At 38.7% G+C, this 27,015-nt stretch overlaps 1 protein-coding gene across 1 annotated transcript in view; it reads left to right on the forward strand.

Moving 5' to 3' along the window:
• The window catches only part of hmcn1 (hemicentin 1), a 610,612-nt gene that overhangs the window by 270,986 nt on the left and 312,611 nt on the right, over window positions 1–27,015 (forward strand). The window contains exons 18-22 of the mRNA XM_060830300.1: window positions 10–137; window positions 2,833–2,977; window positions 12,795–12,907; window positions 16,892–17,051; window positions 26,649–26,817. Coding sequence (XP_060686283.1) covers window positions 10–137; window positions 2,833–2,977; window positions 12,795–12,907; window positions 16,892–17,051; window positions 26,649–26,817 — 715 coding nt within the window. The remainder of the gene's footprint in view (window positions 1–9; window positions 138–2,832; window positions 2,978–12,794; window positions 12,908–16,891; window positions 17,052–26,648; window positions 26,818–27,015) is intronic.

A 27,015-nucleotide genomic window follows, 5' to 3' on the forward strand; every position in this document is an offset into this window, starting at 1 on the left:
TCCTGACAGTCACACCACTAATTGGAATCAGTCCAGCAGTTGTCAATATCATTGAAGGACAACCACTGACTTTACCATGTGTATTATTGGCTGGAAATCCACTCCCAGAACGACGTTGGATAAAAAATAACTTCAAGGTGAGTAAAGGGGAAGAAGTACAATTGTCAAATGGGGCAGTGGCCATTACCATGTTGTCTTTTAGTTACACTTGGGGTTTGATTGTTGTTCTTTTGTAGAAATATAATGAAATCACGGTAAAAATTGGCTAAATAGGTGAATTGAGACTAAGAAATGAGGAAACTTGCATGTTTGTTTGCTCTGGACAGTTTTTTTGTTGGGTCAGCTGAAAATTGGTATGGGTGACATTCTTAAAGATTTAAAGTTGAAGTATGCTGCATTCTCAATCAAAAAAAACATTGCATGGAAGCAGAGACTTTAGCTAACACATGATGCTTTTTGCAAAACTTCCTCCATTTCTCATATGCTAGAGGTTAATAAAGGTTGATAGGCTGTTCCTACAATTCTATGCCATGAGAAGCCTTCCTTCAGGAAAAGAACTTGAAAAAAGTACAGGTTTGCTGGGATGACACTTGGGGTGAGAACCCGAGTAATGACAGGAAACTAATTTTGATGACAGAGAAGACCAAGAAGAAATATGTTAGATGATGGGTATCAATGGGCAATGGAATTAAAAGCAATTTCATTGGCCAGTGATTTGGTACTTTGTGAATATAAAGATGAGATCATTAATATAGGTATGTTTTCATGCAGATTGTTTATGATGTACAAAGCAGTAAACAAAATTTATGTAAGGATTCAAAATCCTCTTGAAAAGGCAAGTGGATAAACAGTTGAAAAATAAAAAGTTAAAAAGGTACAGGAAAAGTACAGGGCAGTGGGACTAAGTGGACTAAACTTTCATAGAGGCAAAAGTGAGGACTGCAGATGCTGGAAATCAGAGTCTAGATTAGAGTGGTGCTGGAAAAGCACAGCAGGTCAGGCAGCATCAGAGGAGCAGGAAAATCGACATTTTGGGCAAAAGCCCTTCATCAGAAATGATTGGGGTTAAAGGTTGCGTGATTGGTACCATATTTTACAATAGTTTCTTCAAATTACAGACAATTTTTATTAAGTAGAAATCAATGTTACCTAGTGTAGATTAATTTAGGTACGTTTTTAATCCAATTAAAATGCACAAAGGTAAAAATGGTAATGTAACAATACCTAAAATATTTTAAAATGTCTGTTCCTCTTCCAGCTTCCTAATTCCACAAATAATCTAGTCCATGATTCCTCCATCATTAATATTTGGTCAAGGTTTAGGAGCAGGAAGTGTGCATTTCAACAGGGGGACAGTTGCCAGATGGTGCACCTCCTAGTCCAAGATCTGTGTGATTGAACTAATGAGAGTAATTAAAGGGTATGTGTCACTGTACGAAAGTACTATGGGACAAGCTTAGTTCCTGAAAAGTCCCACTCCAAAAATTCCACAGCAGAACAGCAACATATCCAATATATTGTTTGGTAATTTCAGAAAATTCTGCAGATTGATTTTCCTCCTGTCCCTTAACCCAGCTGAATTTGAGTTCACATAATTTGAATGTACTATTCTAGACTCGAACATTAACCTCTTAACCTCCTTTTCTTTATTGGCAATGCTCTTCTTGAGTATTTGCCCACCAGAACTCAGGAAATATAATGTTTCCACCTATTTAAGGTAAGAAATGCCTGTGAACTCCAGGGATCATGCTAGAAATGTATATTAAATGCAGAGCAGGTGGAGAGCTGGCTAAGTAGATCTCTACTCCAAATTTCCTTTTCCAGTGTTGCAGAAGCAAAGCTGGCTCATTAGGCAATAGTAAATTAGTTTCCATTTCAGAGTCAATTGACTGAGTGGTTAAGCAGTATGGTGAAAAGTGTTGTGTTTCCCTTACAATCTTTCCACATGAAACTCAAAATTACCCAATATTTGGCACACACCAAGAACACTGCGTGGCTATCAAACTGCATAGCATAGAGAATTATCTAATTCAAGTTGGTGTGAACATGATTGAGAATGGAAGTATATCATTATGCAATATACAAGGTTGTGCAGAGTCTGGCCTTACAGTACAAAATTTTGATGAAGTAATGAAGCAATAAAGCTTGATTATATAGAATTGATATTCTATTAGAAATATACATATAATTGGGAAAAAATGCTACTTTAGTGAGTCCAGATGGAAATGGATGTCGCACGTTCATGTATACTGTAAAATGTTTCAAAGACAATGCAATCATTACTACCTACTTCCCCTCCACACCTTAATGAACCTACACAAGAGTAAGCTGTGGACATGGGTGAAGACAAAATTTAAATTTCCCAAAAAAAAAGTCAAAAAGGGAAAGGCTAGAAATCTGAAATAAAGGTAGAACAAAAGACAATTCACAGCTGCTGCGCAAAAGCAGGTCAGCAGTTAGTATCCTTGATACATCAGTGATCATCAGTGGTCCCAAGAGAAACATTCTGAAGAAAATCAGCTGGAACAAGTGGCAATGCTGGGGGAAGAGCAATTTGTTCTGGGAATGAGGTTTGACAAATGTATACTTAAATATTAGAAGGGAAATGAACATCAATGAAAGATCTTCCAAAGAAAACTTATTCCCATATCTTTCTCCCTCAGACTCATTAGTTTGCTATGCATTTCCATAGTTTTCACGTCATATTTAAACTTTTGTACCTAATTCCCACAACTGAATTAGGAATTTGAAGTCTTACAATTAAAACTATTAACATCAATGTGTATGGGCCAGTTAAACACCATGCTGAAAAGTTCGACATCTCTTCTCTAGGTGACAACAGATGGGTATGTGACTATACGTAGGGATGGGAGTCTTCATATTGAAAGGATTCGCCTACGTGACAGTGGGAAGTACACATGCTTGGCTAGTAATGTGGCTGGAACAAAGAATAGAACGACTACTGTGAATATATTTGGTAAGTGCTATTCGATGGTCACTCAGGAGATTATATGGTGAGGGAACATTGAAATCTCAGTGGTTTGTGACATTGAGACTGTGGGATAGGCTGAATAGAGTAATCAGTTTTTTCCCCCTGTCAGTATACTTGTATACTTTGAAACTGTTGGTTTTTATTGTGCAGTCATTACCTAATTATTACAGAAAATTATTTACATCATTTGTAAAGATTTGTTCAGTGTAATTAACTTGCCAGATGTGTAATGATGGGCAAGACAAGAAAATAATTACATCTTATAGAAAATTCTTTCTGGCTAGCTTTCCTTGCATCCCTTAAATGTCAGATTTATTCCTGTATAACTTTCCTTTCACTAATTATATATATTTTAGAAATGCCTGAACAGACTTGTCCTACTTTCTACTTTCATATTTGTACATAGAACCACAGAAAATGGAGTTGGCTGTTCAGCATCCTGTTCTGCAATTTGACTCCAACTTACCTTCGCATCCCTGTGACCTTTACCAAACAAAATGTCATCTGTCTCAGTTGTGAAGTTTTCAATTCTTTTTGAAGAATGTATTATTTTCAGCATTTTTGTGCACAGAGTTCACTTCTGTGGTTTTGCTCCACATATAATATTTTGCCCTTGATCTGCATTCCACTATCAGTTAAAATAGTTTCTCTAGATCAATTCTACCAAGCCCCTTTACCATTTTAAAAATTTTGATTCAGTCACTCCATTAAAACCAAATTTATGTAACATGCCCTTGTAATGTCACCATTTAAAGGTTGGGGTTGTGTTGTTGAATCAGTGCTGTGACCATTCCAAGGCCAATATATCCTTCAGGATCAGTACTCCAAACCGGATGAAGTATTCCAGATGGAATCTGACAAAGGTTCTGTATAATGTATAAAGTTTATTTTCACCAACTTTGTCTTCTGGAGCATACATACCTAATGTTTAGAATAGGGCCAATATAAATTAGTAAAATAACATATGCTTTTAATTTTGGAGTTCCATGTTTGTTTGCTTTCAAACTTCATATATTAAGCATATAGATTGAATTATTTATAATTCATTTCATAGACATAACATTCAAATTGCATACAAAGTAACATCCTATATATCTATGATTCATTAAATTGCAACTGTAGGTGGAACCAAGAATTTGGATGTGCAAAGGGAAAGCCAACATCTTTGGTTAGTGGTGAAAAGCAGCAGCAGTGTAAAAGATGGCTGTGCAGGGAATGTGCATTTATAAAAGTTCTTCAGGTATTTTAATAATTTTCTTTTCTAAAAACAAATCCACAAAATAGTCAAATGAAAGCTGGGTCCCCTGGCTACCACTCCAAGTGCAGGCACTGTGTGCTCTCCAACTCACAAGAATCTTTTAGGCAGCACCTACCAATCTCATGATCACTACTGTCAAGAGGAACAAGGACAACAGAGACATGGGACACACTCACTTTTAAGTTCTCCTTCAAGCCACACACCATTCTGACTTAGAAGTACATTGCCATTCCTCTAGTATCACTGGATCAAAATCCCAGAACTTGTCTCCATAACACCACTATTGGTATACTGACACCAAATGGACTGCAGCAATCCAAAAACACTACTCAGCAGCACCTTCTCAAGGAAAACTAGAGATGGGCAATAAATACTTAAATGTAAAGCTTACATCCCCTGCATGAATGAAAGAAACCTGCTGTTCTTGGTGAATGTAATTCCAGCAGCCACTCAATCCTGTTCCCAGTACAGACTTCATTTTCCCAGACACCCAGCTCCTATTTCAGGTAGTAATGCATATGCAGAAGGTGATGCCTCTGTGCATGGAACACCGTGATGTAGTTAGTGTCTGTGCAAATGCTTCATGTGGCTTGTCTTGTTGCACTCAGCTGATGTCAAACGAGGCATCCATAGATACTTGGTCACAATTTTGTTGTTTAGGGTAATCAGTCCCAAATCTTTTAGAGACCATCCTGTCTGAGTTCAAAAAAACACTTTTAGCAAAGTACAAGTATATATTTAATCAAGTTATTAGGTTAATAAATACAAACCAGAGACTTAGTGCATTGAGCCTTTTTAATAAAAGGAACTGATAACTAATTATTTATGAATTAAGGTTTAAGTTTATTGTCATATTTTAAGCACATTCCTCTTATCGAGTTTGTCAATGAAGACTACAGTTAAAGCCCAGATTAGCATCTGCTCAATGAAAACGGTGGTGTATTTTTGACAGACGTAAAATAGTTTCTACATCTTAATGGCTTCAGTAGGTAAATATTGAGTTCTCATCAGGAAGTTAATTGCTCAGCCAGCATCTCCTTGACTTAATAGCTTTTACAGGTTGAAAAGCTGTACTTAGAGTAGAGGGTTAATTGACAGATCCTCTTTGAGAGAAAGACAAGTTTCTGTGTCAGCTTCTCCATAAAAATATATTAGTATACTCTTTATCTAAGTACAAATTAAAATTTACTGCTCCACATTTAAGAGATTAATTTTATTGTTATTTCAAAAATATAATTTATTTTTAAAGCCAACTTTATCAACACTTAAAAATGTACTTCTCAATATAGTTTTTTGAATAAGGTTTGTCCTGCTACAACAGTTGAGTTCCCTGGAACATTTTAAGTTCCTCTTACGAAGATTTGGCCAGGCATATCAAAGTTTTGATTATCCAAACTGAGGCTAGAAGGGCGAGAATGTCAAAACTGATGTAGAAGTGAGCAGAGGCCAGCTTTTCACCAAAATATAATACTATCTTATTAACATAAAGGGACATCTCTCTTCCCCTCTGCATTTGCAAATAAAGGGTTCCATGGGAAGTTTCATTTAACATTCCCCACCATATTTACACTAGTTCCAAAATGCTGCTCACAGCATTATGTATGAAACTACTTCCACTCTATATTCAAACCTTTCAAAGATGATTTAACTGTACGTAAATTCATTCCATTTTTGAATGCAAATCATAAAACAATCAAGATTTTCAATTAAGACATTGTATTACTAGTAAAGTTACATAACTTAGTAAAAATTGAAAAACTGCAGAGGGTTATTGATAGGTTAAGGTAGTAGGCTTTACGTTTAATGAATGAAGTATAGTATGGAAAATTGAGATTATCCACTTTGATGATGATAGAAAAGCAAACTATTGTTGAAATGGAGGGTGACTGGCAAATCACATGGCACATGAGGATCTGGATGTCCTTGTACATGTAACACCGAGCATTAGTATGTAGGTTCAGCAAGTAATCAGGACGACAAAAGGAATTGTTTTTTCTTTGTTCATGGATGAGTGTATTACTGGTCAGGCCAGCATTTATTGCTGATATCTTATTGCCCTTGAGATATTTACTGCCAAGGGGATGGAATATAAAAGTGCAAAAGCCCTTGGTAACTTCCCAGCAAACAGTGAACTGCCTCTGTAGGCACAAATTACGCTCTCCAGTCCTTTATTCATGAGGCTGGGAGACCAATTTGCCATTGTTCTGCATCCAGCCCATAAATGCACCAGGATTGATCAGGGCACAATTCAATTTCTAAGCCAGTGTTTCCCCCTCACAATAACAATACAGGAGATCAGTAGTTCCTTTGAAACCAGCAAGGAATTTTGAGTGTTCCATAGTGAATATTCCAATGGGAGAAGGTCTCTAATGCATCTTATCACTTGCACAATGTGAGTGAATATACTGATCAACTTACCTTTGCAGATATTATGATTCTAGTTACAAGAATATAGGATAAGCATGATCTTTGTTATCGAGCTTGATAGATCATAATCTTTTCAAGAATAACATGTATGGAAGAAACAGGTCTAAGGAAATAAGTGGCAGGAATCCAGGTTGAAATGAGAGGTGAAAAAAGTTACTCAAACTTGAACAAAATGGCCATGCAATAATGTTTAGTAGGCGTACCAAATAAGAAAATTAATGATATGAAACCATCTTTACAATATACAGTATACACAATTTACACTCTCGCACCCATATTTACAAGGTGGCAAACATGGATTAACACAGGCTATGGTTGAATACTCAGCAGAATGCAATTTAAATGATTAATGAGGTCAAGATAGATCACACCCAGGGGTTAGTGATAGTGCAGGACAAGAAATCTTATTAAAACTTTCTTCCTTTTATAAGGGATTCCAATTTGTAACTTCTGAAGACTGGCTACAGAACTTGCTCAAATGCCTCTCTTAGATTACCTCAGTGACTGCTCAAGTCTTGGGTATCTCCATCTATTTTCCGAAGACCAAATGCTCCAGAATTCCTGAGGCAGCACCCTATTGTCCAATTACTGCTAGAACTTCATCTTTTATAAAACAGTGAGCTTCTCCAAGTTGCTGATGAATTTCTCTAAGCTCTAATTTTGCTCACCTATAGCAAGCAAACGTTGCTTGTGGGCTTTCTTCATTTTTTTCTGCAGCAATGAACTAGCTAACTATCAATGGCTTCCAGAGAATAATGCTCCCTCAGCTGCCTAGAGTCTACTAACAGCAACATTGATGCTGCCTGAAGTCACTTATTTTCTGGAGCATTCTCCTAATCCAAACTGTAACTAATTTCTTTCAGGAAAAGAAAACCCAGATAGGTTGAAACCGAGGAACCTTCTTATGATCTACCCGTTGTCTTGACAATTTGCATACTCTAAGCTTTTTAACGTGACCTTTAGGACTTACTGAGTACATTACTGAATACTTTTAAGGTTAATTTAATTCTGCTTCCCTCTGGATGGCAATGCACGTAAGCTTTACAGCACCATGTCTTCAGTAAAATAGATCATCTGTTTTTATTATTACATCTCTTCCATTCATTGGGGGTGTGTGGGTGAAGAGAGAGCAGAAAGAGTGACTTCAGTCTTCTTGTACACTGAAACAATCATATTGTCAATGCTCATTTGGAAGATAAGTTTGGAAAATGCTTTTATGACAATACATTTTGGAACCAACTAGAGATAAAACATTTTAGTTTTAGTGATGTGCAATGATGCAAAGTTAACAAATAATCTCCTGACAGGCTGCAAAAAGGTTATGGTAATACAGTTGAATTCCACATTAAGTTTGAAAGTGACCTACTCCACTCCTGAACAATAATCTTAGATTTAAAGTCAATTCTATAGGTATGAGAGGAGAACTGTTAACGTTAATTGTGTAAATGGAAAATATTTAAGGAAACAATTCAAAATGTTCAATAAAATACATTCTATTGAAAACAGAAGTTCAACAGAAAAGATCTATCTATGGCTTATTCTGGATGTTCAGAATAGTATTAGATTAAAATAAGAGGCTTATAACATGGCAGAATATAAATAAATCTGAGGAATGGGACTGTTTTAGATACTAATAAAATGGCACTAAAAATGATCAAAAAGGGACAAGATAGAATGAGAGTAAGCGAACTAGAAATATAAAAACAGAGTGTAAGCAATTTCCCAAGCATATGGAAAGGAGAGTTGCTGAAGTAAGTTTTGATTCCTTGTAGGGAGAAACAGTAGACATCGTCATGAGGAATGTAAAATGTAAGAGAGATTGAGCAAATATTTTGGCCAGTATGTTTCCTTTGTAGACAGGATTTAGGAGTTGGGGCTGATGCTAATGTGCAGTCTTCTCAATGCCAACTTGTGGGATCTTTATGTCTTGGATAACACGATAGGCTAATCACCTTCACTGGAAATGTAGGTGAGCTAATGAATGAAGGCCAATGTTCATTCCTATGAATGTCAGCCCAGTTCTTCAATGATATCAATAGTTCATTCATAGTTCAACCCACAGATCAATGTAAAGCCTTTCCTCACCTAGAATGATATCATAAACAACACCAACAAACCCAATAATAAGATATAGAAATCATTGGAAAGCTCATATCTAACAACAACAAATAAACATCATTTAAAATTCATTAATCTTATCTCTAAACATCAATCTAATTAAACACCTTTTGTACAGATTGTAAAGAAAATTAGTGTCTTCAAAATTCTGTTATCTATCAAAATAAACATGACTTAACCATTTTTAAAAATCATTTGGCTTCCACAGAAGCATGTAAATTGTCAAAGCCATCAAACCTACTTCCTTAGGACAGCCTAATAAACACACAGCTCTTCATTACCCATTAGTGCCTTTGAGGAAAGCCAAAAGTTCATATTTGTCCAAGTTTTCATATAGGCAGACAAATGGGGGAGACAGTGAGAAAAGAGATCAGTGTGAGATTGGTGCTTTTGGGAAAAGGAGACAATCAGGGCAGGGAGAAACAAAACAGAGAATCAGGTAGGACTGATAAATTAAACTGCATTTATTTCAGTGTAAAAGGCCTAACAGGTAAAGGATAATGAACTCAGGGCATGGTTAGGGACATGGGACTGGAACATCACAGCAATTACAGAGACGTGGCTCAAGGATGGACTGGACTGGTATCTTAATGTTATTAGGAAAGATAGAAAGGGGGACAGGAAAGGAGTGGAGGTTTTGATGAGGGATTTGATCACGGCAGTACTTAGGGAGGACATTCCTGAGAGTACATCCAGGGAAGTTATTTGGATGGAACTGTGAAATAAGAAAGGGATGATCATTTTAATGGGATTGTACTATAGACCCCCTAATAGTTAACAGGAAATTGAGAAACAAATTTGTAAGGAGATCTCAGTTATCTGTAAAAATAATAGGGTGGTTATGGTAAGGGATTCTACCTTTCCAAATATAGACTAGGACCACCATAGTGTTAAGGGCTTATATGGAGAGGAATTTGTTAAGAGTGTACACAAAAAATTTGAGTCAGTATGTGGATGTACCTCCTGGAGAAGGTACAAAACCTCTCCTACTCTTGTAAAATAAGGCAGTACACGTGACTGAGGTATCAGTGGGAGAGCACTTTGGAGCCAGTGACCATAATTTTATTAGTGTTAAAATAGTGATAGAAGAGGATAGACTGGATCTCTAAGTTAAAATTCAAAATTGGAAGAAGCCCAATTTTGATGATATTAGGCAAGAACTTTCAAAAGTTGATTGAGGGAGGAGGGGAGGAGGTGGCTATTTACAGATAAAGGGATGGCTGGAAAATGGGAAGCCTTCAGAAAGACAATATGTTCCTGTTCGGGTGAAGGGCAAGGCTGATAGGTGTAGGGAACGCTGGATGATTTGAGGAACTGAGTTTTTGATCAAAAATAAGAAGGAAGCATATGTCAGGTATAGACAACAGGGATCGAGTGAATCCGTAGAAGAGTATAAAGGCTGTAGGAGTATACTAAAGAGGGAAATCAGGAAAGCAAAAAGGGGACATGAAATAGCTTTGGGAAATAGGGTTAAGGAGAATCCAAAGGGATTTTACAAATACGTTAAGGACAAAAGAGTAACTAGGGAAAAAAAAGGGCCCCTTAAAGATCTGCAAGGTTGCCTATGTGTAGAATTTCAGGAGATGGGAAGACACTAACTGAGTATTTTGCAGTGTTTACTGGGAGAAGGCTATAGAAGATAGAGAGCTTGGGGAAAAAATAGCGACCGCTTGAAATATGTCCATATTACAGAGGAGGAGGTGCAGGATGTTTTAAAATGCATAAAGGTGAATAAATCCCTGGGACCTGATTAGGTGCACCCTAGAAATCTAGGAAGCTAGGGAAATGATTGCAGGCTGTCTTGCTGAGATATTTGGATCATTGGTATCTGCAGGTGATGTGCCAAACGATTTGGGGAGCTAATGTTGTGCCACTATTTAAGAAAGGGGGTAAGGAAAAGCCAGGGGCCGGTAAGCCTGACATCAGTGGTGGGCAAGTCGTTGGAGGGGATCCTGAGGGACAGGGGTTTCATGTATTTGGAAAGGTAAGGACTGATTAGGGATAGCCAACATGGCTTTGTGTGTGGGAAATCATGTCTCACTACCTTGATTGAGTTTTTTGAAGAAGTAATAAAGAGGATTGATGAGGGCAGGGCGGTGGACATGATCTACATTGACTTCAGTAATAAGTTTGACTAGGTTCATCATTGTAGACTGGTTTGCAAGGTTAGATTGCATGGAATACACAGAGAACCCAGCCATTGGAATGCAGAACTGGCTCAAAGGAAGAAGACAGAGGGTGGTGGTGGAGGGTTGTTTTTCAGACTGGAGACCAGTACTACGAGTATCAGTGGCTGGGTCCACTGGTTTTCACCATTTGCAAAATGATTTGGATGTGAATATAGGAGGTATGGTTAGTAAGTTTGCAGATGACACCAAAATTGGAGGTGTAGTGGACAGTGAAGAACATTACTTCTGAGTACAATAGGAACTGGATCAGATGGGCCGATGGGCCGAGGAATGGCAGATGGAGTTTAATTTAGATAATGTGAGGTGCTGCATTTTGGAAAGGCAAATTAGGGCAGGACTTATATATTTAATATTAGAGTCCTGGGGAGTGTTGCTGAAATAAGAGACCTTGGAGTGCAAGTTCATAGTTCCTTGAAAGTGGAGTCGCAGGTAGATAGGATATTGAAGAAGGTGTTTGGTATGCTTTCTTTTATAAGTCAATGCATTCAGTACAGTAATTGGGAGATCATGTTGCGACTATATAGGACATTGGTTAGGCCACTTTTGGAATATAGCATGCAATTCTGGTTTCCCTGCTACAGCAAGGATGTTGTGAAACATGAAAGGGTTCAGAAAAGATGTCCAAGGATGTTTCCAGGGTTGGACCATTTGAGTTATAGAGAGAGGCTGAATAGGTTTATACTGTTTTCTCTGGAGCATTGGAGGCTAAGGGGTGACCTTGTAGAGGTTTATAAAATCATGAAGGGTATGGAAAGGGTGAATAGCCACAACTTATTTCCCCTAGAGTGGGGTGGGAGAGTGGGAAGAGTCCAAAACCAGAGGGCATAGGTTTGAAGTGAGAGGGAAAAGATTTCAAAGGGACCTAAGGGGCAACTTTTTCACAGAAAGGGTGGTACATATATGAAATGAGCTGCCAGAAGAAGTGGTGGAGGCTGGTACAATTACAACATTTAAAGAGCATCTGGATGAATATATGAATAAGTAGGGTTGAGAGGGCCAAATGCTGGCAAATGGGACTAGATTAATTTAGGGTATCTGTTTGGCATCGGCAAGTTGGACCGAAGGGTATGTTTCCACATTGTACAACTCTGTGACTCTATTTCAATAATTAACAATTAAACTGAACTATACTTTAAAAGCATACCATGTTATATAGCAATTTTCCATCCAATGAATGTTCTATTTTAATGTATCAGAAGATTTTACTGCATTTACATTTGAAATCAGTTGTTGAGAAAAATTTGGAATCTATTATTAAAAGACTTCCAATAAAGCTCTTAGAAAATCATCGTATGTCAAAGTCAGCATGGTTTTATGAATGCAAACTTGTGTTTGATAATTTTAATGAAATGTTATGATGATGAAATTAGTAGAGTGGATGAAAGGAAACCAGTAGATGTAACATCCTTGGATTTCTAGGAAGTCTGCCATTAGTGCCCTAATAAAAGTCCACTATATAGGCAGGGATCACACATGACCCTGGACATTTTCAAGTTAGCAGGGTGCAAATGATGGAGTGCCACAATAATCAATACCATTCAATTTTTTTTTGATGACTTGGATGAAGAGACTTCGAATAATAGGTTGGCTGACTATACAAAGGTTAAATCTGATCTAAGTTTGAAGAGAACACAAGGCTGCAAAGAGATGTAGACAAGTTAATTGAGTGACAGATGGACTTCAATGAGGTTACTTTATCATTTGCTTAACGTTAAGAAAAGGTCACTTTTCTATGAATAACAAATATAGTTATTCCAATCCTGCACTAATGACATTTCTAAACTTGAACAATGTACTTTTTCTCTTTCAGTTCTTCCTACTATCCAACATGGACCTCAAGTATTCAGTACGATTGAGGGAGTCTCAGTAAAGCTACCTTGCAAAGCACATGGTGTTCCCAAGCCTTCTATAGTCTGGTCTAAGGTACTCATCTATTATGTAAGCAAGTTGGGACACACATTTGTACATTCATTTGAAATGATATCTAAAGCTGCTATCATCTGGAAATTGGAGAAGTATAAAGACAGTCTCTTGTTATTCTGTTCTTGTTTAGTCACATACATCAGTGATACTGAAGGAATGACCACATATATTTTCAAGTCAGGATGATGAGTGGCTTGGAGGAGAACTTCTAGGTGGTAGTGTCCCCATGTACTTGTTGCTCTTGTCCTTCTAGATATAGTGCTGTTGGATTTGGAAAGTGTTGTCTAAGGAGCCTTGGTGAATTTATGCAGTGCATCTTGTAGATACTTCATACTGCTGTTACTGAATTTCAGGCTGGAGGAATGGGTGTTGCACAAATGGTGCCAATCAAACAGGCTGTTTTGTTCTGGATGGCATGAAGCTTCTTGAGTATTGATGGACATTCACTCTATCTCGGCATGTCAGAAGTATTCTATCGCACTGGTGACTTGGGTGTTGTAGGCAGTGTACAGACTTTGGGAATCAGATGGTGAGTTACTCATTGCAGTATTCCTAGCCTCCAATCTGCTCTTACAGCAGTTGTTTTTACATGCTAAATCCAGCTGAGTTTCTGGTTAAGGTCAGTTTTTTTAATTTCAGAAATATACTTTATTCATAAAAAATAATTGTTTATATACACTGTCACAATTGCAGTTCAGTTCTGTGTGGTAGCATATCAAGCACATGAACCAACATTTGAGTTAGACTCTATACCAACAAATCAAAGACATGTCTTACCTGCACAAGACTATATTTACATTCATTGAGGCACAGGGAGGGCCTAATAACTGAACAGACCCCCACTTAATTCAGCCGGAAGATCTCAAAGACAGCGGACTTTCCTAACAGCACCTTGGCAGCTGTCCCGAGCTTAAGTGCATCCCTAAGTACATAGTTCTGGACCTTGGAATGTGTCCGTCAGCAACACGTAATCAAGGTCAACTCCTTGTTTGGGGAGACGAAAGAGTGTCTTTCACTGAGTTGATGATCACCCAGGTGCGGTCAACGTTTGTTTCAGTGTGCATCCCGAGGAACAGAGGTCAATGGTAACCCCTAGGATATTGGTAACGGGGGATTTTCTGACAGTGACATCATTGAATGTCACGAGACAATGATTAGATTTTCTCTTGTTGGCGATGGTTATTGCCTGGCATTTGTTTGGCATGTATGTTACTTGCCATTTGTCAGCCCAAGCCTGGATATTGATCAGGTCTCGCTGCATTTGGAGATGGACTGCTTCAGGATCCGAGGAGTTGCAAATGGTATTGAACTTTGTGTAGTCATCAATGAACATCCTCATTTCTGACCTTTATTCAGGAGGAAAGGTCATTGATGAAGCAGCTAAAAATGGTTGGGTCTAGGGCACTACCCTGAGGTACTCCTGCAGGGATATCCTGGAACTGAGAAGACTCACTTCCATCAACCATGACCAAGATAGTCTTACCATTGTGCCAGGTATGACTCCAATCAGCAGAGAGTTATTCCTTCATTCCCATTGACTCCAGCTAGCTTGGGCTTTTCTGTGCCATACTTGGTCAAAAGTGGCCTTGATTTCATGGTGCCATTCTTTCACCCCACCTCTCAAAGGCAGCTATTTTGTCCATGGCTTTTAAGAGATCAGGAGCTACATGGCCCTGGCATAACTCAACTGGACATTGCTGAGCATGTTATTGATGAGCAGGTGCTGGTTGATGACACTCTTCATAGAGTCATAGAGATGTATAGCACGAAAACAGACTCTTCGGTCCAACTTGTCCAAGTCAACCAGATATCCCAGTCAAATTAATTTTATTTTGGTATAAAGACATAATGTGTATAATTTAATACATTTAATAGTGATTGTAGACCAAGATGCCACATGCAGTTGCAAATTATGGTGGGCAATTTAAAAAGATTTGGAGGAGGAACCACAAGTAACCTCATCCTAAATAATGGGAAAGCCCAGCACATCAATGCAAAAGATAAGGCTGAGACATTTACACCAGCTTTCAAGTTGGATGATCCATGTCAGCTCCTCTGGAAGTTCCTAACATCAGAGGTGCTGGTCTTCAACCAATTTAATTCATTCCACGTGATATCAAAAAATGGCAGACAGCACCCGATACTGCAAAGACTCTGGGCCCTGACGACATTCTGGCAATAGTACTAACTATTTGGGCTCCAGAACTTGCCACACCCTGAGTCAAGCTGTTCCTGCACAGTAAAACATTAGCATCTACCCAACAATGTGGAAAATTGCCAAGGCATGTCTTGTTCACAAAAAGCAGGACAAATTTAACCAGGCCAATTATCACCCCATCAATCTCCTCTCAATCATCAGTAAAGTAGTGGAAGCTGTCATCAGCAATGAATTCTTCACTTTGACATTCAGAGCACTGGGCAGAAATCACATTGCATCAACACCAACCTGCAGCCTTCACGATGCTTTAATTTAATTAAACAGTCAGATTCCCCTGGTCCTCACCAGTTCTAAGTCAGCTGCTAGCTGCCGACCGAGATCACCCGCCTGCCATGGTTCCTGCTTTTTGTGAACAAGACATGCCTGGGCAATTTTCCACATCGCTGAAAATGTGTTGCTGGTTAAAACGCAGCAGGTCAGGCAGCATCCAAGGAACAGGAAATTTGACGTTTCGGGCACAAGCCCTTCATCAGGAAGGGCTTGTGCCCGAAACGTTGAATTTCCTGTTCCTTGGATGCTGCCTGACCTGCTGCGCTTTAACCAGCAACACATTTCAGCTCTGATCTCCAGCTTCTGCAGACCTCACTTTTTACTCAATTTTCCACGTTGTTGGGTAGATGCTAATGTTTTAATGTGCAGGAACAGCTTGACTCAGGGTGTGGCAAGTTCTGGAGCCCAAATAGTTAGTACTATTGCCAGAATGTCGTCAGGGCCCAGAGTCTTTGCAGTATCGGGTGCTGTCTGCCATTTTTTGATATCACATGGAATGAATTAAATTGGTTGAAGACCAGCACCTCTGATGCTAGGAACTTCCAGAGGAACTGACATGGATCATCCAACTTGAAAGCTGGTGTAAATGTTTCAGCCTTATCTTTTGCATTGATGTGCTGGACTCTCCCATTATTTAGGATGAGGTTACTTGTGGTTCCTCCTCCAAATCTTTTTAAATTGTCCACCAAAATTCACAACTGGATGTGACATCTTGGTCTATAATCACTGTTAAATGTATTAAAATATACACATAATGACTTTATACCAGAATAAAATTAATTAGATTTATTCAAAAGAGTATCTATTTCAGCTTAATCTTGTTAAGTACAGTAATTGACATGCATAAGATAACAACCTCATTCAGAGCAATCAAACTGAATGTTATGAGTATTGATAAAAACCTTGAGTTCCCAAAATGATATTTGCAATTTTTGGATTTCTGCCATGCTTTCTATCAGCTTAACTAAGTCCTAGTCACAAATATTTGAATTGTCACAATGAACATGCTAAATGATGTTCTGTAAATTAAGATTTTCTACAAGTAAGCTTAAAGTTAACTTGAAGTGGGTCAGCAAGTTTAATTTGGGTCAATACTAATTACCACAATGCAGAGTTTTCAGAAACACGAGATACTGTCAAATAATGATTATAAATTGTAGTTAGCGAGTTTTGAGAAGATTTGTAGCTCAAGTTGAGGTTCTGGATGTAGGTTTGCTCGCTGAGCTAGAAGGTTCGTTTTCAGACATTTCATTACTACACTAAGTAACATCATCGGTGAGCTTCTGGATGAAGCACTGGTGATATGGCCTGCTTTCCATTTATTTAAATAGAAAGGGGGCCATACCACCAGTGCTTCAACTGGAGGCTTACTGATGATGTTATCTAGTATGGTAATGAAACGTCTGAAAATGAACCTTCTAGCTCAGCAAGCAAACCTACATCCATAAATTGTAGTTTTGAAAGTTGTTGAAAATAATTTCTATTTTCTTTTTCAGAATGGTGAACTCATAAGCCAGCACTTGGGGAAAATCAGCACAGAGCCAGATGGTGGTTTGTTGATATCTTCACCAACGGGTAAAGAAACTGGGGAATTTGTGTGTACAGCAACAAATGCAGCAGGCTACGCCTCACGTAAAGTTCAGCTGACAGTTTATGGTATGAGTTTATGTGAAACCCATAGTTGTGTTGTGCATTTTCAATTTATATGTTTGTTGCTCTGGCATATCCCTGAATCAGCTGCACTTATTCATAGCACAACAATGACTGACAAGATAATGAGGTAATTCTTTTGCCATTGTCCAGTTTACAGATCATGAATGGGACAGGCCACAATACACAACTGTATTTTTCCCTAACTGTCCCTGTTACAATGATAGTGCTAACTCCATAGCATTTTAGATTAACAGTATTCATGTTAAAATGTCAGTAATTGAGATCCAATGCCAATAAAGTAAAGAAAAATGTACAAATCTGGGATATTCGTGGAAAAACAAATGTACAATGCGCGTCCTTGGCTGGAGCACCAGAGTCACTTTTTGCATTTGCAAGGATGTGAGCTCCATGAATAGTATGTTTTGGCATGTGGAATCTTTGCAGATTGTGGGAGTGCAGGCAGGAAGGGAATAGATGGTCATTGGGCACTCAAAGAGGACAGGCAAGCAATACAGGGGTCCCTGAGTGCATACTGCTCTCTAAAAAATATTCAGTTTTAGGTGCCTGTTAAAGGGAAGATTCCTCTGAGGAATATATTCAGTTATCAGATACATTCTCACAAGGGCAAAGTGAGGGCAAACAAAATCAGATCTCTCTATATAATAGATGAGATGGAAATTAAGTTGAAGCAGAAAAGGGGACTGATCAATATCAAGTGGCATCACAAGGCGGGGGGCAAGGCTGAATATCGAATTTCTGAGGGCATGTGAAAATTAAAGCAGATGATTGCTGTAAAATTTGGGAATAGACGTTTTCTATATTTACATAAATAGGAGAAGGGGTGGATACCAAAAAGGGGGATCTATGTGGGACAGAGGCATGGCTGAAGTATTAAATTAGAACTGTGCATCTGCCTTTACCAAGGAATAAGATGCTGCTAGAGTTATAGTAAGTGAGAAAGTGATTGAGATGCTGGATCAATTTAAATATTGGTAGGGAAATGGCATTAGAATGGCTGCTGCTTGCAAAATTGATACATTGCAAGGATAAAATGGGATGAATCCAAGAATGCTGAGGGAAATAAGGGAAAAAATTTTGGAGAAGCTGACCATAATCTTTCAATCCTACTCAAATGAAGAGGCGATGTTAGTCGACTGAACATCTGTAGGGAGTTAGACCACCTGAGTTGCACTTACAGGAAACCACTGTTAACATGGTAGATCAGGTGGTCTCTTTCTGCATTGAAATCTTACAAAATAAAATCAAGTGCCATTTAAGTGAATTGAAAGCAATTAATGTAGAAATATGTGGTATAAAGTTTAGGTTACAATTTAAACTCAAAACCCACTGTTTATTTATACATTTGAGACTTCAATCAACAAGGCAACAGGAAACAGTCGAGTGAGGTAACTCAGGAAACTTCACTTAAGTTATAAAATAAGACTTATCAAAGCAGAGTTTTGAATTTATGGCCATATCATGGCTTATGCTTACTCATTCAGCTTAAAGTGTGTAGTTGACATTCCATCTCTGGGGTTTTCTGTTTCCAATTTAACAGCAGGGTTCAAACTAATTTCAGTTTCAAACTTGATATGTGTCTTGATCACTTAAAAGTTGCTGCTTATCAACTTTTCAAGTCTCACCCCACTGTCTCAACCGTTGTCCAACACTGACTCTACAGCACAATGTCATTACATTCATTTTTAATTAAAAAAAAGTTTTAAAGATTTTTTAGCGAAATTACAAAACTAATACAAAATAGCATAACCACTTTACAATATTAATAAAGAAAACGGGCTACTGATCTACTCTGCAAACTACCAAAACACAAATGAGGATGTATTTAAAAAAAGGAAAGCTCTATATATAAAATAGAAGCTACAGTACATTAAATAGCTAACAAAAAAATAAATAAATAAACATTCAAAATAGAATTATACCAAATCATAACAAGGTAGCTTAATTTATATTCAATAAAGTTACAACACTCAACACACTCTCATTGCAGTTCCCGTCAGTGGGAGCAATAGTGAATATACCCATATTTATACAGGATTCTTCCTCCAGGGATCTCCGAATTAGATTAGATTAGATTAGACTTACAGTGTGGAAACAGGCCCTTCGGCCCAACAAGTCCACACCGACCCGCCGAAGCGCAACCCACCCATACCCCTACATTTTTACCCCTATCTAACACTATGGGCAATTTAGCATGGCCAATTCACCTGACCCGCCCATCTTTGGACTGTGGGAGGAAACCGGAGCACCCGGAGGAAACCCACGCAGACGCAGGGAGAATGTGCAAACTCCAACACAGTCAGTCGCCTGAGTTGGGAATTGAACCCGGGTCTCAGGCACTGTGAGGCAGCAGTGCTAACCACTGTGCCACCGTGCCGCCCACTAATTGACAGACATCATCCTCACAACTGAAAAAGGCCCTAGGTAATATGGCCGATACAACTCAACAAGGGCCACTATGTTCTATAAAACAATTCTGTTTTTTGGTGCAACATATTTTTAAGGAAGTCCAGGGGAATATGTTCCATAACTATCCTGTGCCGGTTCAAGAGGCCTGGGGGATTTTCCAATATCCAGCTCACTAAAATGCTTTTCCTCACACAAAAAGAGAGAATAGTAAACAGTTTCTTCCTACGTATATCTAGAGAGGGAAATTTTGGAAAACCCATAAGGAGAGACACGGGATCCAACCCACTCTTGGTTCCCAAGATCTTTGTCAAGGCATTTGCTACACTATCCAAGTACTTGCTGATCTTGTGGCATGTCCACAAACAATGCACTGAGGGCACATTGGGGACACTCCTATCTTAAACTTTGCAAGCTGTTCTGGCATTATATGGGACCTATGAGGTATCTTCAATTGAATAGCTTGAGTCCTATTACAAATAGAGATCTTTCTATCATTTTCCCAGATGTCCCCCCACAACTCAGGAGGTTTCCACCCCTAATTCTTGAGCCCAGATTTTACATAGTCATTGCATGTTCTTCGACACATTATTACCTAGCAAGTAATAGAGACTACTGACCAAGGATGCACTCACTGGCTGAAGCACTCTCCTCTCCATATCCGATTTATAGGGATTAACCATCAATGTGGTCTTTTTTTGTACAAAGTCTTGTACTTGAAAATATCGGAAGAGGTCCTTGCTAGGTAGCCCGAACTTCAGACGCAACTGTTCAAAGGACATCATGACATCCCCTATCAAATAAATCTCCCAAGCAGGAGACTCCCCTGGACTCCCAAAGTTTAAAACCGTGTCTATCAAACCTGGCTGAAACCCCAACATTCCCATCAAAGGAATGAAAGGGGAGGTTTTTTGTAAATTACCCTCACCCTGTCACATCAACCTCCAAGCTTTGACTGTGTTTAGGACAATCAGACTTTTACAATGATCCGTGACTGTTCTCATCTTGTCCATAAACGACAGTTTAATAAGGGGACATTTTGCCTGGGAAGCCTTGATGTCCAAACAACTTGATCATGGATCATGAGAGGCACAGTTAGCCATGTATGATAGCAAGGAGCTCAGTTAGTACTTCCTAATGTCCGGGAAATCTCCTCCCCCACCCACCCCTTTTTTGTGAGAGCTGCAGTTTATCTAATTTGATAAGGGGCTGTCTATGATACCACATATAAGATCCAAGCCAGGCATAAGGCCTGTGCAGCACTTGCCTCAGCAATATCAAAGGAAGCATACTCATGGGGTATAATAGGTGAGGGAGGACATTCATCTTGACCAGAGCTATTCTTTGCAACCAGGATATCAGAAGGTCTTCCCAGCGCCGAAGGTCCTGTCTTATTTTCTCTATAACAACTGCACACATAGTTAGCTTTATGTAGCTGATCGAAAGCCAGGGTGATAAAGATACCTAAGTACAGAAAATCTCCCTGTGACCACCGAAAGGGGGAGTGAGTTCCATCCCTAAAGCTAAGACCTCCCACCGGCATGGTTTCTGATTTCATGAAATTAATTTTGTACTTGGAAAACACACCAAATAAATTAGCCACTTGTATTAAGTGGGGCACAGATGTCAGTGGATCAGTTAAGAAAAGAAGTATGTCATCCGCATAAAGAGTAATTTTATGTTTGCCTTATCCTACCTCCGGGGCCGTTATGCTGAGGTCCTTCCAAATGGCTTCCGCCAGCGATTCGATCACGAGTATGAATAATAGGACACCCTTGGTGGCAACTTCGGCCAACACTAAAACTATCTGATCTCATACCATTAGTAAGTACTGCTACTTTTGTGTCACTATATAGCACTGCGACCCATTTGGTAAAAATCTCTCCAAGATCAAACCGTTCCGTAATGTAAAAAAGGTATGGCCATTCTATCTGATTCTCTGCATCTAGGACAATGATTAAGCCTGGTATTGCTCTTTGCTGGCATACTTGCACCATATTTAGTACTCTTCTAATATTATTAGTAGACCTACGACCCTTAATAAACCCTGTCTGGTCCTCTTTTATGATTAACTACAGTACCCTCTCCAGTCTTAATGCTAGCATTTTCAACAGGATTTTAAAGTCCACATTCAATAAGGATATAGGCCTGTATGAAGTACAATCTTCTGGGGCTTTCCCTTTCTTGAAAATGGGACAGATATTTGCTTCTGTCAAAGAGGATGGGAGACTACCCTGACTGAATGAATAGTTGTACATATCCATAAGCGGTCCAGCCAGTTCATCTATAAACACCTTGTAGATCTCAGTTTGAAATCCATCTGGCCTGGGCGCTTTACCATTCTGGAGCAGCCTCACCACCTCCTGCACTTCCTGAATTGTCAAGGGGGAACTCAAAAAGGACACCTACTCCGAGATTACACCCGAGAGGTCCAAGTTCCACCTTTCTCGTTCTATCCTCACAGTCCTCCGATTGATACGGTTCAAAATAGAACTTTCTAAATGCTGCATTGATCTTTTTAGTATCACAGGTCAAAGTTCCAGCACTCTCTCTAATATATGTAATAGATTGGGGAGCCTTCTTCTTTCTGGCAAGGTATGCTAAGCACCTGCCTGGCTTATTGCCGTTCTCAAATAGTCTCTGCTTCGCAAATAATATCTCCCTCTTTGCTGTTTGAGTAAGTGCAGCATTCAACATAGCCCTGAGGGCTATAACCCACTGCAATTTGGTTATGGACCGTCTATCAACATATACTGACACAGATGCCTTCAGGCGAGCCTCGAGCAGAAATTGTTGACCTCCCCTTTGTCGTTTCCAGGTTGCAGAATACAAGATATTCAAGCTCCGTGCAAAGGCCTTGGCAGTCTCCCACATCATCAATGGGTTGCTGGCCGTACCTAAGTTAATATCCCAGAAAGCTTTAAATTCCTGAAAAAAGTATTTTATAAACTTGCTATCTTTCAGTAGAAAAGGGTCCATACGGCAGTGCCAAGAGACCATCTCATCACCACTAACCTTAACCTCCATATACACTGCCATGTGATCTGAAACAGCTACATTCCCTATTTTGCAGGACAGTATCGAGCTCAAAAAGGTCAAAGGGACAAACAACATATGAATTCTAGTTTGGCACTTATGTGGGTTAGAATAAAAGGTAAAATCTCTACCCTCAGGGTGAAGACATCTCCACATGTCTACCAGTCCCAACTTCCTATTCAAATCCACCAACTGCCTAGATTGTATAGATAAACCCACAGAGCCCCTAGACATCCTGTCCTATAATTGTATGACACCCTAAGGGCCATCAGACTAGTGAGTGCACTAGTTACTAATTTAAAAGGATGTGCCCGAGGGCAATATACATTCAGGATCCCATATTTTTTGTCATTTATTAGAGCTTTAAATATTATAAACCGCACAGACTCATCCTTTATTTGGCTTAACATTCGAAATGGAAGTTTCTTCTGAATGAGAATGGCCCATTCTACTTTTCGAGTTAAAAGATGAGAAGAACACCTGGCCAAATCTTCCCTGCTCCTTGTCAGTTAAGTGTGTTTCCTGTAATAGGGCTATATCGACCTTCCCTTTTTTAAGACTTGACAGTATCCCTTTCCTTTTAATTGGTGAGTGACTCTCTTTATCATTCCAGGTGCACCATTTAAACAAATGCCAAGCCATGATTGTCCAAGAGAGTCCTAGAGCCCCCAGGAGGAAGAACCCCACTCATAGAGTATTGAGTAAAGACTATAAACAACTCACATAGATTTAAAAATACAGCCTTTAAAACTACTAAATCAAAACTGCTAAAAAGTACTCTGAAGACTTAATGACATAAAACATAAGTAAAAGGAGACTTTCCCCCTTGTCCACAGGGGCACTCCTACCATCCAGTAATCCCACCATGACTCCTCCCAGCTAGAGCCATGCCCTCGCCACAGACACCTCGAAGCAAGATAAACAAATACCAATATCTTATAACAAGGGAGTTAAAGGTGGGTACCAACCCATCCTTCCCATACTATTACCCTAGGCATTCTTGGCAAAACAGCAGCATGAGACAAAACATATAAAATTATAGTCCCAACATATATTAAAGGAAAAAATTTTAAAAACCAACAACAGGTAAACCAAGCAGATTACAAATAAAATTAAGAAAAAGAAAGAAAAAAAGGGGGAAAGAGTGGTAAAATAGAATAATTGTCCATATAATTCAGGCCATTCAGTCTGTTTTAGAGCGTCCAAAAATTATTTTGCCTTTTCCGGCGATCCAAACTTAAACACAGACTCTCCGTGGCTGAAGCGCAGTGTTGCTGGATATCTCGTTGAGTATGCATCTGCTGCTGCAGGTGGGCGTCCCTGTCTGTTGTGAGTTCCATGCTCCGTTGCCTTTAGTCATGTTAGAATGCACCTGGCTATAACAGTCAGGGAAAAAATTTTTTTTAGCAATTTAAAAGGTGAAGGGAGGGTAGGTGTTCCACTTTGTCTGGGTCCTGGATGGAGCTCAGCAGACTCAGACCTACTGGGTCGCTGTCATCTTGAATCCCCGTCTTTACATTCTTATTGGCTCTTATCAAAATGATTTAGCTTTAAAAGGTGATGGATGTCATTTCCCGCAATCTCATGACTGTTTCCTTAGAGTGTCAGTTTTCTGGAGCCCATCACTTCACTATGGTTAGTTATTACTGTTTTTGACTTTTTGTATGATAGAACGATATTTTCTTTGCTTATTTATTTAAGATTGAGAGATATATGCTGTTAGGGCCCCATTAATGATACCCAGCTTATTGTCTTAGTTTTCATTTAATTCATAAGAGTCCCTTATTAGTTAGTAAGTTTGCAGATGATACCAAAATTAGTGGTGTAGTTGACAGTGAAGATGGTTATCTCAGAGTACAACTTGATCAGAATAGTTGATGGGCTGAGGAGTGGCAGATAGAGTTTCATTCAGATAAATGTGAGGTGTTGTGTTTTGGAGAGGCAAATCAGGGCAGTACTTGTATACTTACTGATAGGGTACTGGGGAATGTTGCTGAAAAAAGAGACCTTGGGTGCAGGTTCATAGTTCCTTGAAAGTGGTGTTGCAGGTAGACAGGATAGTGAAGAAAGCATTTGCTAGGCTTGCCATACAGTTGCCTTTATTGGTCAATGCATTGAGTATAGGATTTGGGAGGTCATTGTTGCAGCTGTACACGACATTGGCTAGGCCACTTACTGAATACAGTGTTCACTTCTGGTCTCCCTGGAAAGATGTTGTTAAACTTGAAAGAGTTCAGAAAAGATTTACAAGCATGTTGCCAGGGTTGGGGGTTTGAGCTACAGGGAGAGGCTGAATAGACTGGAGCTGTTTTCCCTGGAGCATTGGAGGCTCCAGGGTGACCTCATAGACATTTATAAAGTCATGATGGGGATGGATAGGGTAAATAGATAAGATCTTTCCCTGGGGTAGGTGAGTCCAAAATTAGAGGGCATAGATTTAAGGTGAGGGAGAAAGATTTAAAAGGGATCTAACGGGCAACCTTTTCATGCAGAGGGTGTATGGAATGAGCTGCCAGAGGAAGTGGTGGAAGCTGGTACATTTATAACATTTAATAGGCATCTAGATGGGTATATGAATCAGAGGGGTTTGGAGGGAAATTGGCCAAATGCTGGCAAATGGGACTAGATTTACTTAGTTCGACCGAAGGGTCTATTTCTATGTGGTACACCTCTATGACTCTATAACTATAAATTAAAAGAAGATATTGTGAAATGCAGCTGTTATTATGATTTTATTTCACTGGTTAATTCCCTCTCTACCGTACCCAGTTGTCCAATAAATATTTAACAAGGTGGGAAGTTGTTAATCTGCCTTATTCAACCTTGAAGGCTGCATGTTCTCTCAATCTGGTTCAGTGAAATGGAAATTAACTAAACAGGAGCCAAAATCCTGTTTTATTTTTTGTTGTCAAGTGAGGCTAAGCAGACTTGGTATTAAAGTACTAAAATTGACATTTGTTAATGTTAAGCAGAATAATAGATTAATCAATCAATCAATATACTTTGTCTCTCATAAATAAACCAAGTTAATTGGGAAAAGTGAATTTTCCTATTAGTCTTACTTTCTTCTTTCTTTTAAAGAAAAACAACCTGCACCTCTTTCAAATGTAATTAGGATTACAAATGGTATCAGATTTCCTTAAACCTTGTTCTTCCAAACACATGTAACTTTAAATGATGTGTTCATTCTGTACCACATGGTATGCATAAAATATTTTTGTATAATAAGTAAAGGAAGAGTTCATTCTTTACATCCATTCTGATAAAATGTGTGACAAAGTTGCTTCTTTAACAAGATTATGCTGTCCTTGTTTTTTTTTCAGATAGGTTATAAATGACACAGACTCTGAAAAGTCTAGGATTAAAGGGTCTTAGGGCCAATTTGTTTATAGCCAACAGATACTGCCTCAGGCCGAAGACTTTCAAGTTTAAAAAAACACTTGTACAATGAAAGGGGAGTGACCTCAGTTCTCCCAGCTCAGCCTTTCTCTGCTTTGGTTTGATTTTTAGAAGTAGTATGGAAAAAGCTGTTGGTCCTGATACTCTCTGACTTCTTTCCTGTAAGAACCTACGTTTGATTATACTTTTTGTGGCAAGGGGTGTTTATGTATTGTTGCAAGTATTTGGAACAGCCATCATTCAGTTGGGATGATCTGTCAGGTTTTCGGATAGGTTAAGTTATTTGGTATTCTGTTTTAATTTGTTAATGTTTCATTCAGTTATCTTGTAAATAAATTCTGTTTTGTTTAAAACTAAGTAGTTTGACCAGCAGCATCTCTCTTGGAATATCCACTATCCACCTGCTTAAAACAACTAGCAAAGTTAGGGTCTAGGCTGCCTTCTCAAAATGTTTTGAGGGATCTGGCCTGTCCATAACAAATGTTTCTGTTAAAGTTTGCTGCTGAAATTTTGTAAATAATAATTTATTCCAGTTCGATCCATATGAAATTCCTGTTTTTGCTATATTCGGATCAAACGTAAATTTGAATTGAAATTCACAACTCATGGAACTAGTAAAGAGAATTCTGTTTTTCAATAAGTAAATGCTTGAAATGGGAATGTATTAATGCAGATTATGCTTTATATGTATCTTAGTATAAATGTCTTGCAGAAGTTATTCAAAATGATTTTAAATTCCAGTTAAACCAAGAATCATTACTGAGTCAAAAGGATCTGAGAGAGGAAGTCCAAAGGAAGTATCAGTGATAGAAGGAGAGGATGTCACATTGTCTTGCGAAGTGCAAAGCTTTCCGCCTCCCATCATCAATTGGGCCAAAAATATGCAACTTATTTCTCCTTTTTCACCAAGGTAACTCAAGTTTGAAAACAAATTTCTCACAGTTCACTATTTTGCGTGCTGTACATCACTGATCCAGCTGATGTTTAATCTTGGGATTGATTGTGGATTCAGATTAATTGCCCTTTTGATTGGCCAGTCATGTTTCACATTTTTTCTCATGCATGCTTAAAGTTGACACCACATTAATATAATTTAAATGAGAATACT

Source organism: Hemiscyllium ocellatum, chromosome 9 (assembly GCF_020745735.1).
Source record: "Hemiscyllium ocellatum isolate sHemOce1 chromosome 9, sHemOce1.pat.X.cur, whole genome shotgun sequence".
NCBI lineage: Eukaryota > Metazoa > Chordata > Chondrichthyes > Orectolobiformes > Hemiscylliidae > Hemiscyllium > Hemiscyllium ocellatum.